The sequence below is a fragment of the Hylaeus anthracinus genome, unplaced genomic scaffold (genome assembly GCF_026225885.1).
Source record: "Hylaeus anthracinus isolate JK02 unplaced genomic scaffold, UHH_iyHylAnth1.0_haploid 11978, whole genome shotgun sequence".
In the NCBI taxonomy this organism is placed as follows: domain Eukaryota; kingdom Metazoa; phylum Arthropoda; class Insecta; order Hymenoptera; family Colletidae; genus Hylaeus; species Hylaeus anthracinus.
The window spans coordinates 4,862,649-4,882,696 of record NW_026534326.1 but is presented as its reverse complement, the minus strand read 5'-3'; the positions used below and the strand labels follow the sequence as shown (position 1 = coordinate 4,882,696).

Genomic DNA, 20,048 nt, shown 5'->3' with positions numbered 1-20,048 from the left:
GAGACTAACGCGAGAGATTAACCCGTCCGCGACTACAGAGTATTGACTGCCAAAATAATAATACATACCCAGATCCTTGCCTAGCGCAATTCGTAATTTCGAAATCTTAATTTCTACATTTCCCGAATCTGGAGCAAGTCCCAAATTCAATGGGCGATTCGTGCGCAAGAGCCTAATATCGCTGACGCTTGTTTGCTGACTTGCGGTTCACGCGACTCGGTTTAATAACACGATTCCGAATCGTGCTTCGTGCGCATTCCTAAAGGTTTGGTAATTGACGATGTGAGACACCGGTAGGGCCGCACGTTACACCCCCCTTGCCAGACACAAGACAGTCTCAAGAGGCTGCCTTGTGTAAAGCAGGTGCTCCAACTCGTGTGTTGCCAAACCGCACAATGTTACTAAAAATCGTTATGGCGTTATAAATAATATACTTAACTATATGGTTTTGTTCGTCGAAAAACAAATCTTGGTTTTTATCCCATAGATTTGCTATATAAAATTAAAATATAAAATAAATTAGCGAAATGGGGTACAATAGGGTATGAATAACAGATATAAATACTGAACTTTCCTTTTGGAAAGAGGAGAGCGTAGCGAGCGAGCAGTAATAATAAATCGGATATATAATACGCATGTTATGAAATAAAATGTGAAATAATATATTAATAATAAAACGAACATACATGTACATATAGAATGAATATAATATAATAAAATATAATTCCGTTGTATAATAGTACTGAAATTTTAATAATAACAAAAAAATGTTTAAAGAACCGAATATATATATATGACTTAAAATATAAGGGGTAAGTGTCTATGTGTCACGGCTAGCCTAAGTATTTGGGGAAGAGGGGGTCCTTGCTCCTTGTACCGCTATGCACGGTCGTACTGCTAACTCCGGCCAAGGTATCCTGGCTATTGTGCCAGAACATTGGAGGCACTCCTCGAGGTTGCCGCGGTTTAGTGCTCGTCTCTTGCATTGGGAGCATGAGGCCGCCGCGTGGGCCCTGCGGCCCTCTATCACCAGCTGATGAATATAGGCTGGTTCGTATTTTGTGGCTTCCCCTTCGGGGAGTGCCTAATGGCATCCGTCAGAAATTGTAGTGCCATCCCGTGCTACCCAGGAGTGTATTTGTATACACTCCCTTTTCCTGACCTGACCCAGGATGGGTGCTGGCAGCACCCTTTCTGTCGGGGGTGTCTAGACGCGGCATTCTTGTATCGTCGAATATCGGCAGGGTAGCTGTTCGAGATTGAAGAGAAAGGAAGAGAAAAAAAATTAAAACTTTTGCTAATTACGGATTGTAACTCGAGGAGAGTTGCTCTCGTTGTCTATGAATTATATGATTTCGCAATACATACCGTTTTTTTGTCTCTTGTAGAAACCCATTTTTGCTGATCTTTACTTCGGTTCTTGTTGTTCACACAAAAAAAAAACTTTGATAATGGCGTGGTGTAATCGTGCGATGGTTTATATAGGGTATATTAGGTATGAATGGAGGTGGTAACGGTGAGTTCTGATTGGATTTGCTTTACCTGTTGCCTTTAGAAAAAATGTGCGTGCGTTGTCTTTCCCGATGTCACTGCTGCGATTGCGGGACGTGTACTCAGGATTTCGGTAATGCATAGTGGAGGTGAAATCGTTGGCCTTATACCCGGTGTTCCGGTGGTTCTTGTTCCTGTTCGTTCCCTTATTGTCATTTCTATTCCTTTTCTAGGTTTAGATCTTCTTTCGCAAATGTTTTTGAAATTTCTTTTAATGAACCATAATATTCCAATTGTAATGACCAGCACCCCTACTGTAATACCTCCGTAGGTCGTATATGTTATTACCCGCTCGATACGGTGTTGCTTTGCCAGATCTTGGGCCTGGCGTTCGATTTCTGTTAGTGCGATGGTATGTTCATTTGTCTTATCTGGTGATAGTTCTATCGGTGGGTCTTGTGCCTGGTAGTCGGATATTATTTTAATATGGTGTGGTGTCAAATTTGGTATTAGTTGCGTTATGTTTAAGGTTAAAGATGGTCTAAATGTTGAGTTTATTTGAAATGCTGTTGTCTCGGATGCGAGAAGTCTTAAGTTGTTGATTTGTGCCTGGCAGTTCTTGTTCAGTTTTAAAATTCCGGGGCCCTGTATTACTTCATATCCTGCTGCGCGGTGGTTACATTTTATTTTTACTGGTGTTTTCTCCTTGGCGGAGTACAACTACGCATTTGGGGTTGAGAGATGGTTAGCGATTGTGTAAATTGATTTTAGAAATCTTACATTGCATTTTTTCCATTTTATTGTTTGTGTTTGCGTTAAAATGTCGGTTTCACAAGTTGGTGTATCTTCCAGGTCGTATAATGGTAACGTAAGTTGGCAAATGTATTTATCGGGATGAGTCTTACATCGTTGCATAAATTTTTCTGTTGGCAAGAAGTATTTCTGGTGGATTCTGTTAATCGCCAGGTATGGTGTCTGTGGAATTATGAGCATGGCGGTAGAGGTGTTGTGAGATACGGGTAGAAAGGAAGGGCATGGATGCAAATGGTAGAGGTTGAAAGGTGTTTTGTCCAGTAAAGGAATTTCTATTGATATTAGTGCTCTTCCGTTCGAGTAGGCGGTACTGATTGTAATTATTTTATAAAATTCCTCTAAATGTATTTCCGTTAAAGATAGGGGGAATTCGTATGATGTTGACTGATTTATCTGGATGCATGTTTCTGCAAGTTGATCGAGTGCTAATATTGCGGGGTCCAATATTCCTAGTATAACGAACATTATTGCTTCGATCAGTATTTGTAGAGCTTGAATATATCCGTCTACGTGTCTTGCTAATAGGTTCGTTCAAGATATTGCAGCCCTTTGTATCTCCATATCTGCCTCAACTTCGTTAAGTTTCCGTAATCCTGTAGCTATTTCCTTTATTCTATTGCTCATTCTTAAGGATGAATTTCTGAGATTTATTAGGTCTTGGTGAATGCCTTGAAATTCTGATTTGTTAACGTGTGTCTGATTACCCAGTAGTTGTGATAGACGCGTTTGGTCCCTGTAAATTTTATCTATTTCCTGGTTGTAGTATTTCGCGTCGTACTCCGTGAGTGTTCCGAAAAGAGCGTTACTAATTGTACCGATGAATCCTAGTGGTGCCGATCTTCGCGACCTTGTAGGTACGGATTTCGGCAGACTATAGCCTAAGAGTTGTTCGTACCGATTTGCGTCCATTAATTTCTATTCCAACTGTGTTTTAAGTACGTCCACTGGGCAATTTTCCTAATTATGAGTGTTGCAAATTGTTTTGATTTTCTCTATCTGTGATTGTATGTGTGGTTTTGAGTCTAGTATGTCTTGTACATCTAAAGCGGTTATTATTTTCCATTTGGCATGAAAGATTCGGAGTGGCCGTAGCTCCTCATAATATAGGCTGAATTGTTTTTTAATGGTAAAATCTCGTAGTCTTCTTCGATTTCGTTGGCCGTACTAAAAGTCCACAGGATATAGCAAAGCAGTAACATGATTTGCGTAGTCGACATTTTGCTGTTGGGAGAAAAACTACAGTAAAATTTCATGCCGATATTGCCTCGTGTTATGAGAAACCGCTAATTGAGTATAAGACTTAGTGACAAGTGTGCCGATGGAATTTGCCAGCAGCTATTTTGCATTGTTGGTTCGAGCGATTCGCAGGTCGACGATCGCGGTTTGAAGAATTTACTGACCGATTGGGGTATGAGGGACTTTATGTTGTCACGCGGTTCGGGTTCGGGGCGGTTGAACCGTCGCGAAGGGTGCCCGTCGTCAGCCGGGCTCCAGGCTCGCGTCGTAGGGGTAGGCCTTCGGCGGTTTTTCCTTGGTGTGAGCATGCTTTAATATGTCGAAGTGTTTCATGAATTTCTGACCGTTTTCCTTTGTTAGAATAGCGTTATTTTGTTCGGTGGTATCGCAAATTTTGAAGGGTCCTTCGTAGTGTGAATCGAATTTTCCTATTCACGGTTCTTTTAATACATAGACGAGATCATTTGGCTTGAAATTAACTTCGTTACTTTTGCGATCGTAATATAATTTTGAACGTAATTTCTTTTCATCTATATTTTTCTGTGTCATTAACCGAATTTCATCTAGGCGTTGAACCAAATTTTGTACGTATGAAGGATATGTTGCAATTTCGTCTTAAGACAGCGGCGTGAATGGATCCCTGGCTAACTGACCGAATACTACTTCGTACGGGGTAAAATTTGTCGCTTCGTGTACCGAAGTGTTGTACGAGTAGGTCGCAAAGGGCAATAGCAAGTCCCAGTCTTCGTATCTCTCCAAATAGTGTTTTACATATTCGGTAAGAACGATATGGCTCCTTTCTAATGAGCCGTTTGTCTGGGGACGGCAACCGTATGTTGTAACGTGATCTACTCTAAATACGCGAGCTATGCCCTGCATTAAATTATTGATGAAAGTTTTTCCGCGGTCGGTCAGAATAGCGCGTGGTGCTCCGAAAATTGCGATGAAATAGCGCGTCAAAGCGTCGGCGACGGTAAGCGCACGAATATCCGGTAATGGAATTGCCATGCAGAATTTTGATAGTTAACATTGTATAGTTAAGATGTGCTGATTTCCACTAGGGGTCATAGGAAGGGGACCTACGGTGTCGAAAGCCACTTTGTCGAACGGTTTGATTGGTGTATCCGTTATAAGCATTGGTTCACGAGTTTTTATGCGGACGAGCTTTTGTTCTTGACAACTGCGACAGTTTCTTATAAAATCTTCAATGTCGCGTCGCATCCGTAGCCAATCGAAGTGGTTTCGTATCCGTTGGTAAGTATTCGTTACCCCCTTATGTCCTCCTATTAAACTTTCATGATAGTACCGAATAATGTCCTTGCGCTGATCCTGTTCAGGTGTTTGAATTTTCCCTGTGCAAATTCTGATTTTTATTGGTATTTTCCGAAATATTTCTTCTAAATAAGATTTGAAGGTATTGGCACTGAAATGGGGTAGAGTTACGCCATGCGCTGCTATTCGAAACGAGCTGATGCGCTCTTTTTCTACCATGGTTCGAAGACCGACTAATAATTGTTCCAATTTTCGTTCATTTACCTCGTGGAAGAAATTCCTGGTTGCAACAATGTTAAAAATTTTCCCTCTTTCGAAAGGTGTAACTATTATTCGTCCTTCTTCTAAATCCTTCGTTAGTAAATCTGTTTCTTGAAGTAAGTTAAGTGCTTTTAGAGTTTTGCTTATCGGGCTGGTGAGAACTCGATCGGCTGGTATAAAATGAACGTAGTTATCCGAAGCGGCTGTTAGCGTTGTTTCCAAGATGGTTATATCGCATTCTGGAGTGGTGCTTTTCTGTGCTTGAATTGCTGGTTCGCGAAACCGAGATTGGGAACGATGTAGGTTTTCCATATTTGCCGATGAAGCTAATGTTTTCATATTATCCATAAATGTATCGAATTCCGTTGATCGTTTTAACAAGGGAGTGTGCTGGGTTGTCTCTTCTGTGTAAGATATGGAATCTCCTTTATGGGCAGTGGAGGTAGGATGTATCATCGTTGACTGGAGGATATTTAAAGATTCCTCAATCGGAGGCAGCGACCAAGATACACGTTTCGTCGTCGTAGCTGGTCTCTGTTCAGCATCCCTATTCGATGTTAATCCTTCATCCAAATTTTCTGGTTCCGGGAATTCCATTGTTTCATCGAGACTTCTTAAGATGGAAACTTGTTCCTTTGAGAGAGAAGGGCTTACCAGAGTTGAAGAGATTTGCCCTAGATTCGTCGTCGTCAATTTCTTCTTCCGAGATCATCGGGGTTAACCTTTGGTGGAGCCGGGTTTCGGTAGGAGACAGTTCTGGTTCGTAGTACCGGCTCCTTACACAGGGCTTGTCTTAAGTCCTCAAAGCTTGCTTGATCCAAACAAAAGGAGTTTTTATGCTGGTTAAGTTCGTAAGTGGTTTTGCGCGTTTCGCCATATCAGGAATGAAGCGTCTATAGTAATTTACCAGTCCTAAGAATTGTTTGAGGCCCTTTCTGTTTTTTGGAATCGGAAATTCTGACACTGCTCTAATTTTCTTGGGGTTCGGCCTTACTCCTTCAGCTGATATTATGTGACCTAGATATGCGACACTTTCCTTGAGAAACTCGGTCTTGTCAGTTTGTAAGGTGAGGCGGTGCTCGCGGAGTCGGTCAAAGAACTTCCTGAGTTGGTGATCATATTCCTCCAGTGTTTCCGAATATACTACTACATCATCCAAGTAAACGTATAAGTTTTTTCCAATTAATCCTCGTAATACCTAATTCATTAACCTTTGGAATGTTGCTGGGGCGTTTTTCAATCCGAACGGCATGCGAAAATATTCATAGTGTCCTTCTGGTGTGGAAAATGCCGTTTTTCCCTGATCTTCTGGTGACATTGGAATTTGGTGAAATCCGTTTGCCAAATCAAATACTAAAAAATATTTTGCGGATAATCGTAGGGTGTCGGAGCGCGCGCCGGGAGCCCATACGCGTAGGTCTCATCCTGAAACGCGGTAGGGGAAATTCGGTCGTGTCTCTCGACTTGTAATGCCAAATCAAATGACTCGTCTAGTGTTTCTGGGTTGATCAAGCTTATTTCCGCAGACATTCTTTGCGGCAATTCTAAAATGAACGCGGTACGGCCTAACTGTTCGACCTCTCGTGTGTATTGAACAGAGGTCTGTCCGAACATCTCGGCAGCACACCTTTTCGCGTACCGACATAACCGGCTAATCCTATGAACGAAATCAATTATTTTTTCCTGTGGTAGCATCATAAGTCTTCTGATTTCTAATATAAGCTCCTCATACCCGCGACACGGAGCGTACCGTTTCCTTAAAAGGACCAGGAAGTCCGTTACGTTGTTACATTCCCTCCGTTCAATGTAGTCCCTTACCGGGTCAGCTAATTTAAATTTCAACCCCGTTACAAATTTCTCCTCATATCCTGGTGGGATTCGGTATATGACACTTTGTACGGCTCCCATAAATTCTTCCAGGCTTGTGAGTCGGAGGTCAAAACGCGGAATAGTATCTAGTGCGCGATATACCCTATCCTCGTCATCTCGTTGTCTTAGGACGTCAATAGCAGACGTCTCAAATTCCAACGACTTCCTACTAGACGATTGCCCTGCCGCCGAAGCGGTGGTAAGTAGGGGGGGCGCGACTGTTTGTGGGGTAGCCATTATGGCGGTGGTTATTAACAATAATGTAATCCAAAACTCAAATAATAAAAAAAAATGAATACAGATAAGTTTTGTGCTAAGGAAACCGTGTTTCAGTAGCAAGGAAGACGAATCCCACTTCTGACACCAATTTTGTTACGTCCCAACTAGTTTTGGGACTTTCTTTAGGGATTCTTGTCTTCGGTTAAAGAGCTAAAGCTCACCTTATCTGTATTTAATTGGAAAAAAAGGAATTTTGAGATTCTATAATAATTGTCACTAAGTTTAAGTATTAACAAATATAATTATGAAACAAAACTGAGTTTGGGATTACTTACAAACAAGAATAAAAATTATACAATTGAAAATGGTTTAACAATACCAATCGTTGATCTTATGCTATCGGCGGCGTTGTCAGGTTGTCCCGGGCTCGGCTGTGGCGAGGATCTGGTCTGGTTGTACACTCGCGACACGGGACTCTAATAATTGGCGAATAATAAACGTCGGACTTTCGTAGGTAACTCCGCGATGATTCTATCTTTAGTGCGTATGTTCTCACTTACGCGAACTCTTTACTTTCCTGGAGATACGATACACGATACCTAAATGAGACTTACGCGAGAGATTAATCTGTCCGCGAGTACAGAATAATAACGGACAAAAAATAATACACAAAAAAAAGCGTCCGTGGTCGTGACCACGGGTTTATATACCCCTAGATCCTCGCCTGGCGCGATCGTAATTTCGAAATCTTAATTTGTACATTTCCGAATCTTGGACATGTCGCAAGTTCGATGGCCGATTCGTACGCAACGGCCTAACATCGCTGACGCCCGTTTGCTGACACGCGGTTTGCATTATTTCGTTCCCGAGGAACAATTTCCGCATCGTTTACCGAGCGCATTCCTTAAAGTCTATTGATCTTAACTATTCGCAATACAAGGTCGATGAAAAGGGACACCATTCGATAGGGCCGGATGTAACACAATGGTATTAACTTTACGTGTAATATTGTGAACTGTTACGCGTGTTCATATATTATTTATCGGTTTAATAATTTTCAAATATTGTTTATCGGCGTGTATTTTTTGTGTTTGTGTTTATCCGTGTATATTCATTTCTGATTTTCAATATGTCGTCTGAAGGAGCACAATTTTTTGAAAGGAAAACCGACCATACCAAGTGCATTCGTTGCAATATCTTTATTCGCAAATCGCATGGTCAGATTAAGAAACTCCTGGCGGAAGTTGAAGCAGTTAGTTATTCTAGAATTTTAGAAAGAGTGGTAATTATTGGTGATAAATTGTATAACAAGTGTTGCATCTTCGCTTACAAGAAAGGGTTAGTTACAAACTCCGATTCTGAAGATTCTCCGCGTCACATTTGAGACGACTTCTATAGTCAAAACTTCTTCGGTAACTGAAACCTCTTTTTCGAATAGATCTGTTCCTTTAGGTGACACTTCTTCTTCGGTTATAAGTGTCCCTTTAGCTACAACCCGTTCTTCAGTTAAAACTGTCCCTTTAGCTACACCCTCTTCTTCAGCCGGAGGTTTTTCTTCAGCTGGACCTTCTTGTTCATCTCAAAATCTATCGACTGAAATAACTTCACTCGGCACCACTTTAACTGAAATACCTTCGAATCAATTATCTTCAATCGGAATATCTTCACTCAATATATTGTCTGACGAATCATCAACTTCATCTTCTGCTATATCTTCAAGTGAAGATCCATCGTTTGTTAGGGATTTGAGTAACGTTGATCATACATCTACTCAGTATGTAAAATGCCATTTAGTAGAGTTGTTTCCACTCATGGGTACTGCTTCGTTTGCGGATCAAAATCAAATATAATAAATGTACCAGCTGAAACTCGAAAACAAGTATTTTTCATGCGGCGATTATATGTTCCTAAAGGAAATCGGTGGTGTCGTAGCCATTTATTAAAGAAACGTTTGTTTGAGCAAGATGTAATGAATTTAAAAATACATTCTAATAGTACTTTGATCGATACCGAAGAATTGAGAAATTATTTTGAATACTTCTCTATGAATTGCAATTCAGATATTAATGATAAAGTGGGCGATTTTACACTTTCGGAAGAACGACTTGAAGTATTTACAGGTTTAACATGGAGCAATTTAATTAGACTTCGGGAAATGATGACTTCTATGAAAAAATCTCAGCAACGCGATATCACTCAGGCTATTGTAGTATTTCTTTTCAAATTGCGTACTGTCAATTCAAATAGTGTGATAGCCGCAGTTCTCGATTTAGAACGTGAACAACAAGTATCCGATTTTTGTATAAGTCAGTTATAAATTCATTCCAGAAAGATATCCTTCCTGTTCATTTTGGCATTGCAGCATTATCGCGGAACAATTTAATAGAAAATTATACATCTCCGATTGCTAAAAAATTATATAATATTTCAGATCAGTTAGCGCTAATTTTCGATGGAACATATATTCGTTATGAAAAAAATTCAAATAACGAATTTCAGATAAAATCATTTTCCGTGCAAAAGAAAGTACCGTTGTGTAAACCATTTACAGTTTGTACTACAAACGGTTATGTTGTTGATATGTTAGGGTCTTTTTATGCAAAACAGAATGACGCAGAGATAATGAAGATTGTCATGCAAGACCCCACTGGTTTGCAAACTCTTCTGCAACCTGGAGATATTTGCATCGTCGATCGAGGTTTTCAGGATGTGAAGTCTGATCTAGAAGATCGCGGTTATACTGTTCTTATGCCTGAGTTAAAAGGCAAGCGTAATCAACTTTCCACTGCAGAATCCAATGCATCTCGTCAGGTTACAAAGGTTCGTTGGGTTGTCGAAGCTATACACGGAATCATAGGTCAGGAATATCGACTTCTTCATCATCAGTTAGGTAACAAATTGCTTCCAAAGGTCGGAATATTGTACAGAATAGCATGTTTTTTAAATAACGTCTTCGGAAAATGTTTAAACTCAGACACAGGGCTTTGCGACGAAATTGTTGATAGAATAGCTTCTCAAAAAAATGTTGATAATACATTAGCAGTGGAAGTAGAAAATAAACGTTGGAATAGGCGAAAGATTCTTTTTAAACAATTATCAGCTTCCGAAATTCTTGATTTTCCTGAAATGACAGAAAGCGATCTTAAAATTCTATTTACTAGTTCGTATCAACTATCTCAAGCAGTATCATATTTAGCAGAACTGATGGACGACGAAAATAATATTAATATTCGGTGCCTTAAAGAATCTAAAAATATAGTTAAATTCGAAATAAAATCACGTCACATTAGCAGTAAAACCTATAGATATTACATTGACTACACACCACATTCGATAGGCTACACAGGTATTAAAAGATATTGTTGCGAATGTGCTAATGGTAATCATACAATTGGTTGTTGTTCACACGTAGCAGCAATTATTTATTTCTTATCGCATCCTCGGTATCTGTCAAAAATTGTACCCCCTGCAGAAATACTCAGTAAAATATTTAACGTTGAACAAGTGACAGCTGTTATCAACGAAGACAGTGATGAGGACTAAGGATAACACAACATGAGGACTGAGGGCTAAAGATTACAAAACTAAAGATAAGTGACTCGAAACTGAATTTCATATGGTACTTTAGTGTAAGACGTGTTAAACAATATCGTAGTTGATAAGATACTTGACAAGAGGAGCGGTGGCATGAGCGCACCAAAATTATCCTTATGTATATAATGCATGTTACAACATTATAAAAATATGTTTTTATTATTTGTAATGTTACGTATACAGAAACTCTCCATTTTTAGAAGCTCGTGTTCATTAATCTTATTTTATCTACCCTTCTGGAATTTGGAGCTCGATCTCACTGGAGTGCATCCTGCAGCTGCATCCTCTTAATATCATCTTTGACTCGCGTTGCGTGGGATACTTTCTAATCTACCCTTTTCCCAGGGCACACAGCTGCTGACCTCAGAGCAACAAAAATCCTAACCGTCAAATTTCCTAATATGGAAATCACTGGCGATTTCCCCACCAACATTTAGGGGTATATAAACCCACGATTTTCGTTGCTCGGGGGCTAGTACGAAAGAGTTACTCGTTAGAGACACATTGATCGTCTGTAGAGTAGTACTCTAGTGAGATCGGGCTTCAGTTCCTTTCGATCATCGTTACCATATAGATCCGCGAAGACGGTTTTAAAATCTATTACGGCCATAAAAGTACTCTCGACCCCCGCATCGCCAGTGCGTCAACACCGCGCAACACTTAGGTAATTTTAACTTCATACACTAACCGCGACAACACGACACTGGACACTTGTAATTAGTATAGTAATTTTTGAATATATACTCTTTGTGTAAACTTAAAAGTCTGTAAGATCAATCATCAAACCTTTACTTTGAAATCACCAATCCTAGTCAGTGTAACGATCCCACAACATAATAACTTTACCGCTCGAGTTATTATTCTATTAAATTAACAAGTTCCGAAGCTTTATTAACGACGCGTGTTACATTTTAACGATACGATTTAGTCATTGTGTACTCAACCCGAACTCCTAAACTTAACCTATCCTACGGTTACCCTTCACTGGGAGATACCAATTCCCAGCAGCTACCTGACTTCGCGTCAGAGGCGTCTGCATTTGTCTCCAATAACCAAGACAATCAAACACCTTAACCTACGGTTACCCTTCACTGGGAGATACCGATTCCTGCAACTATCTGACTTCGCGTCAGAGTCGTCTGCATTATCTACTTTATCCTCAAATCTTCGGCTCCATTGATACATACTAATTAATCGTATCGGTGCAATTCTCGAATTCACCCCACTCGCAGGGCTCGCACGCGCGTCGCTATCGCCCTGGCTCGTAGCAGTAAATAAGTATTTATCATTGTTGCATTGATAGAAATTAAAAAATATGTGATTAACGAAAAAAAAAAATATGTACCAACTGGAGATTCGAACCTACGCTCAAAAAGTATCCAGCGGCCCAACAGCCGAGCACCTTACCACTTGCGCCACGGACGCTGTTAGAAAATATCGTAGATAGTTCTGAAGATATTCCTCAAAGTGTATGTTGTAATTGTTAAATATATTAGTTTTATTAATACCTATACTGTTTTGATCGATGTCAAAACATTAAGAATTATGTATTTCATAAAAAGTATACAGAAATTCTGTATACAAGTTGCTCTAACACACGGAAACAGCGAAAAAAATCGGTTTTTGATTTTTCTAACTACGGCGCACCACTCCTAAAAATATGAAAACAATTGAGGACAATAATAACAATAATATACACTTTCTGTAATTTTATAATCATAGTTCTCAGATTCCTTCGATGCAAAACCGGCATTTTTCATCATTTTTTTGCGTTTTTTATTTTTCACAGTTTGGATTTTGAACTGAAAAATCTGAAAGAATTCTGGAACATGTACCTCACTAACTGAAATATCTCTGATTTTTTTCAAAATTTTTCATGCAGCAGGACAAGAGAAATTGGTCAAAAACGTGATTTTTGTTTTTTCTTGTTTACTACCCCACCCGTCGAGATAGGGACTTCAAACTTGGCACAGATTAGTCTTTTTTGGTAACCTATCGAATACATCGTCGCGAATCGAAATCGGTCTAAGAGCACTTTTGACCCCAAAACCCGGCTATACCCTTAGTAACGGTACAGAAAAGTATTAACAATGACGGTACTCCACTACAGTTAATACAGGAAGTGGACACAAGGTGGAATTCCACGTATGAAATGTTCGCAAGATTTTTGCGCTTGCAAGAAAGCTTAAATATCATTTTATGCGGAGAAGGGACATCGGACAACTTGAACGCGGAGGAATGGAGTTTTTTACAAACAGTAACGCTGGTATTAGAACCGTTTAAAGATGCAACGGAGGACCTCAGCGGAGAATCATATCCGACAATCTCGAGATACTATCCAACTTTGCCCTGCTGCACCTGCTGGAAGAATCGACGGGCAATTCAATAATATTAAATATTGCGAACAGTCTTCAAAACACATTAAAAGTAAGTTAAATTGTTTAATGGAATATTGCAATTAAATAGCATTACACAAAGCATAAAAGAAATGATATTAAATGAAATATGTTTTACTTGTAGGAAATATTTCAGCCAATTATAGAGAACAATTACATTTACATATTCAGCATGATGCTAGATCCAAGATTTAAAGATTACTTGCTACAACCTACTGAAAAGCATACAATGCAGAAAATGTTCAGTGACAGAATTGCATTTTCAGAAAACGGTGCCATGTTGAATAGGAACATCTCGAGACAACAGGATGATGATAGCTTTCCAAGTTGTAGTACAAGTGGTAAGTTTTGAACAGTATACACTATACATATATGAATAAAATATCTCTTTTTTTTATCTCATCAATTCGTTTTAACATTGTAATTTATTGATTAGGTACCAAAAAATCGAAATTATTAGCGTTCTTCGACAGATCCTTAGGTAACTATGAAATAGAGGCCGAGACATTCACAACAAGGAAGAACCAAGAAATCCATGAATATTTTGAAGAATCTATTGTACCGCGAGGGACACATATTAGGGATTGGTGGAAGCAGTATCAGGCGCGATTTCCCATATTGTCGCAAGCGGCTAGAAATTGCCTTAGCTACACAAGTCAAGAGTGAACGTTTATTCTCCACAGCTGGAAATGTAATCGTACAATCACGAGCACGGTTATTACCGGCTAATGTGCACGAACTATGTTTTCTGCACGAAAATTTAAAATAAATTTATATGTACGTATAGGAAGGTGTCCACTATCTACACTGACGGACAAAATTAAAGGGACACTTTTTTAAAACGTCATATCTATGGGAGTTTTCAACCGATTTTGGAGAAACTTCGCGAGGAGTAGTTTTGATGTGTCCTCTAAATGTGCGCAAAGTTGCATTAGCTAGAGTTGACAGGAGGGGGTTAAGTCACCCCCGTAAAGAGGGGCACGTCGAAAAACGCAACTTCTGAAGAGGCCAGGGGTGACGGAAGGGGTTGAAAAAATATAAAAATCCTTTGGGGCGGCCCTCCTCGATGCCCACTACATAATGAGCCCCTCAAAATCCCTCTCGGGCAAACCCACCCCTCACAACACGCTACCCCCTCCAAAATCCACAATTTTTGGATTTCAGTCCCGAATTTGGGCTCAATGCATTCCCTGGAATCTCCTGATCCAGGAAATGCCAACGCCCACGCCGTGCGCCCCATAGGCACCCCTTCGAAGGATGGAACAGTTCGCCACTTTTCAACACCCTTCGTAAGGGAGCACTTCCACACTTCGAAGGGCGATGAAATTCACCATGTTTATTCTCGGTACGTTAAGGATCAATGTCATTTAAAGCTCATTTCGAAAACTACCACTGGAGCTGAACAGGGTGGCCCAGAGTTAGGGGTGGTTCACCCACAGGTGTAGGGGCTGGAACGATGTTTCGTTGCGTGGAACACATGTGATACGGTCCAAGGCATTGGAGTGACACAGTTTTGATGTCTTTTTCCCGCGTGAATTGCAACAAAATACGAAAATGTCGTTTTTGGGGGAAAACCCACCCCTAACTTCAGGCCCATCTGCAGGGTGAACGAGCAACCCCACGTCAACGCCGTTCATGGTATCGGATGTGCGAATGCTTTATTAACAGGTCCCCAAAAATCAGATTTTTTTAATCATTCTTTCGTTGTCAAATCGGAGATTTGAAAGAATAGTAAGTGAGGTGGACGGAGCCAGTCAAGAGCGCCCGGCAGTTAGGCAACCCATCGTACCCCGCTCGGTAGTGATTTTAACGATGTAGCCAATCAGGGTAGTTTTTGGTGGAATTACCTGCCTGCAAAATTTTTGAACCTTGTGACCGAAAAAAAGAACGCCAGAAGCTAACACGACAGTGAGCAGAGCACTTCGCTGCAAAGTTTTTCGAACCAATCGCGAGTGCCGCTAAATAGCAGTTCAAACTTTAAAAAAATTTCAGTGCAGTGAACTCAGTGAACCGGTAAGTGAATTTGTTTGTTTTGATCAGTGACCTTCAATTTTACGGAATTTTTAATAAAACTTCTTTCCGTAGTTAACATTGGTAATTATGAAATGACGGAATCTGAGGCGGCCGTTGTGGTCCACTGAGTGGCGTCCGGGGAGCGATACGCTCCGTAGCCGCGGCCCTTGGCTTGTCAAAGTCCGCCGTCGGGAGGGCGGTGCAACGATACCGAGAGACAGGCGAATTGAAGCGTCTTCGGGGGCAGGGGGTCTATTCTCGAGTTTCGTGTGAATTTAGTCGTATACGAACACTTTCGTATGGCGTGTTTCGTGTATGAATCATTCACATACGAAAACGGTATTCTGGAGCACTATACGAATCACTGATTCGTATACGTATGAAATTACAGTATTGCCAGATTTACGCGTTGGAGACGAACCAATGATTGTTCAACTTTAGAAAATATCAACGGAAATATACATGGCGTCCTGTCAATGTCACGTGTAGTTTTCCGTAAACGAGAACGCTGTGCAAGAGGCCCTAGCCGCCCGTTTATTACACTCAAGTTGTAATGTTTCATTAGGGCCACGAGATGCGACGGTACTTCCGAGTGACCATAGGTTTTTCTCAAATTTAGAAACTTGGCAGTATTAATCGAAAAGCGTTTGAGGAAAGGCAGTATTATCCCACAAGTGTTTGCGGAAATATCGTGGAAAGAATTGCGCGAAACAAAAATGTGCGACAAAGGCAAACCAACTAAACGAACGGGGAACATATCCCGTGAGCAAAAAGAAATTCTTATTGAATTTATAGAATCAAACCCAAACCTAACGAGGTCAAAATTTTCGGCCGACTATACGCATAAGGATGGGCAGCGTTTGTGGCAAAAAATAACCAATATTTTAAACGCTTCGCCAGGGGCGAAGAAAGATTGGAAACAATGGAGACGTGTTAGTGTTTACATAGTGTTTATAAGTGTTTTATATTCAATTTTGCAAAAGCTGCATTAACATATTTTTTTTCCATTGTAAAATAGACGTGGCAAGATTTCCGAGGAAAAGCGAAGGCAAAGCAGTCTTCTATTAACAGAAATTTAAATGCCACAGGCGGTAGTCCGTTAAATACAGAAAGTTTATCGGTGGAGGAGGAACGTGTCCTAAACACAATCCATGCAACACAAGTAAAAGGTGATTCCAATATACAGGGTGTCCCAAAACTCGGGGAGGAGCCGGAAATGGGGGGTAGCTGAGACGATTCTGAACAACAATTTCCTTTGCAAAAATGTCGGATGGGGCTTCGTTAAGGAGATATTAAGCGAAAACCCCGATCAATCACTTGTTCGCGTGCAAGCGCGGCCACCAGCGCGTAGCCTACGCTACCGCGGCCGCTCCAACGGTCTACGCGCACTCTGGTTGGTCGGGGTTTTCGCTTAATATCTCCTTAACGAAGCCCCATCCGACATTTTTGCAAAGGAAATTGTTGTTCAGAATCATCTCAGCTACCCCCCATTTCCGGCTCCTCCCCGAGTTTTGGGACACCCTGTAGATGAAACGCAAATATGCTTAAAAATTGAAAAGTATATCCAAGGTACTAAAATATTACTTTTTCCATTGAAGGACTACTCCGAAGAATATTTAGATACAGACTTGGTGGACAATGAGAAGGTGGAAAAACCAGCAGACTCTCAACCTGGCCCTTGAATAATAGTGGAGAGACCGACGATTAAGATAGAAAAAGGTAGGTAATAGCTGATGTATTTTTCTATTTATATAGAAACGGTTACTGTTATGAACTTTCACAACAAATTTATTTACTTAACTCTATTTTAAATATGTTTATTTATAAGTTAAAAGTGCCCGCTGGACATGGGAGTTAGATTAATATATTACTTATTTATAGTGAGACAGAAATACCCTCTACGTCGAGCCACTAAACTACAAAAACAAACCTCTGGCATGAAATCACAAGCTTCAGTGTTTCTGGCACGAATAGCCGAGGAAGATAAAGAAAATAGAAAGGAATATTATAATAAAAAATTGGCGTTGCTGGAGAGGGATGTAGTAGCTAAAGAAAGAATTGCGGCAGCCTTAGAAACTTTAGCTACTACACACTACAGCTGAAACATATGAAAGTTCTATCTTTCGAAAATTTGCATAGTATAATAAATTTCAATTTTGTATTAGAAGGTAATTATTTAAGTAATTCTTGATTACTTTGTTTTTAGTAATTATGCAATACCTTATTCTTAATTACTGAATAATTCAATTACTTATAACTACCCAGAAAGTAATTAAGAGGTATCCTAAATCTAAAGTATATAAAATTACCTCAAAATAATTAAAAAGTAATTATAATTATCTTTTAATTACTTTTAGATATTTTTATTTACTTTAGATTTGAAATACCTTTTAATTACTTTCTGGCTAGTTATAAGAAATTATTTAAAAGTAATTCAATTACTCAGTAATTAAGAATAATGTATTGCATACTTACTAAAAAGAAATTACTCAAGAATTACTTAAAATTTAAGTAACTCGTCGTATAAGCTCGTTATGATAAACTATGTACGTTATGCATATTCTTCTTACAAGGAGAATGCAAGACCTTCAACTCACCAATTTCATTGAAACTTTGTACACTTATAGATTTCGTTCCCCTGAATACGAGTATATACCATTATAGGGGCAGACACTCAATAGTTTCTGAGATATTTGTAATTAAAGTTTTATTCTTACCTTGATGTACGAGTTTAGTTGCAGCAATCGTTAACTGTAACGGTGGGGGCACCGGTAGAGTACCAGACTCGTACGCCGCTTGACCGAGTTTCGAGTCCTTCCTGGTAAAAGTTTTAACGTACAAAAAAAGGGTTTAAAAAATTAAAGAAAAAATTTTGTTCAATCTCTTTACAATGACAAATTTTTCTTTAATTTTTTAAACCCTTTTTTTGTACGCTAAAATGACGTTGAATTAAGAAAAGAAAACACGCAATAACCATTAAGACGCTGCAAGAACAAAAAGTGGTTTTGAATGAAACGGAAACGTAACGTAAAACAAGTGATCTCTCAAGTTTTAAGATCATGTCGCATGTTTCGCCATCGAGGACATAAGGTAAAAAAAAACAGATGAGTTCGGCCTTTTGCACAGAGTTTGTGAGCACTCTTAACTCAAAAATAATGTAAGGCACTTGTATGATTCCTTGATTTTTACTGAAATGGCGTCATGTTTTCTGAAAAGTGGTAGATATGCAAATTTTTAGGTCATTTTAAAAAAAAAATGTCATCAAATTGGGAACCAAAGACTTTTAAAGGAAAGTTCCTCAGCTGTCCAAAACATTCATTGAAATTTTTCCACGATCATGTATTCACGAGTTATAGGCGTTCAAAGTGAAAAGTACCCGTTTTCACATAATCATAAAGAACTCGGCCAATAAAAAATGCATAGCATAACCAAAAAAACCAAAATAAAGAGAAAAGTTTACTGTATAATACCATTTAATTGAATTTGCCAAGAAAAATTTTTTTCGTACTGTGCATACCTTCAAAGTTAACGAAAATGTTTCAACATTTCTTCGTTACACTTCATTTAAAAAAAAAAAGTGATATGGCCAGACAAAAAAAATGTGGATCTCCTGACTCGAAAACTAGAGATTTCGGCCTACAAAATGGCATTTCCAAATATTTTTTATGACCATTTTTCGCGAAGATATAGTCATTTGAATATGACCAAAATTTTCGAAAAATTTTAGTGATCCCTCAATTTTGTCCAGCAGTGTATATATTTTTCTGTATGTTTGCTGTATTATATTTCATATATTATTGGTGTATTATATATTATAAAATAAAAATACTATGTAAACACAATATTCTCCTTCTTAAGTAAAAAAGGACCTAATTATATGCTGTTGAAGCGCTCGTCCTCTTGCTAAATCGGTATTCGCTCTTCTTACATTTGTATTCAAATCTTCAATTTGAGGAACATGATTATAAATTTCTAATCAACCTCATACCCTTCTTCCTCTTGCTGAGGCGCAGGGAGTCCATTTTGTATGCACATATTGTGCGATACCACGCACGCGTTGATGACGCAATTATCATTGATCATTACATAATACATGTAGTTGTTGAAGAAACTTATGTTAACAGATTGAAACGCGTAAAACAGAGGAATTTTTTAAATAATATACACTGCTCGGGAATTAGGAAACTTGTAGTGGAAACTTTGTGAATTTGCATTCTGTTCATACAAAAATTAGTAGCTACTTATAAAAGCAGTATAACTTACCCAGAAGATAGAAACCATTTCCATGGTATTCGTTAATACTTTTTAGGGCTGCCAATATATTGCTATTGTTCAAAATATAATTATCGTCCGTAATCCCAGGGAATCGTGCATTCACATGTATTATCCTTAAATCAGGATCAGAAACCTGTAACAGCGATATCATATTCTTATAGTCGTGATGTTATTATTTCAGTTTTATTATTTTGTTACCGTACCAATTGAACATTTATGGAATGATATCCTTTACGATTTACGTATACACATATGTACTGGATACTCCGGATCATTGATGCCAGGAGCTACGATTGCAACGTGTGTACAATCGATGCATCCGATAACACCAGAAAATCCATGCCGTTAATAAAATCTAAATAATGCATTATACAAACGTTATAATTGTACAATGTCTTGGGACTACAATTATATGATAATGAACCATAAAATTCCGAAAAATAACACTGTACCTATTTCTGTAGGAGTGAGAATGGCTCTGCGTGCATGCGTGCGTGCGTGCGTGCGTGCGTGCGTGCGTGCGTGCGTGCGTGCGTGAGTGCGTGAGTGCGTGAGTGCGTGAGTGTGTGTGTGTGTGTGTGTGTGTGTGTGTGTGTGTGTGTGTGTGTG

General features: G+C 39.3%; 1 protein-coding gene across 1 annotated transcript in view; it reads right to left on the bottom strand.

Annotated features, from left to right (window-relative positions):
• Positions 1–13,037: 13,037 nt before the first annotated feature.
• LOC128897008 (uncharacterized) overlaps positions 13,038–20,048 on the bottom strand; it is a 10,282-nt gene continuing 3,271 nt past the window's right edge. Inside the window, 5 exon segments of the mRNA XM_054160627.1 lie at positions 13,038–13,116; positions 17,882–17,978; positions 19,428–19,572; positions 19,643–19,690; positions 19,692–19,794. Coding sequence (XP_054016602.1) covers positions 17,896–17,978; positions 19,428–19,572; positions 19,643–19,690; positions 19,692–19,794 — 379 coding nt within the window. The 3' untranslated portion in view covers positions 13,038–13,116; positions 17,882–17,895.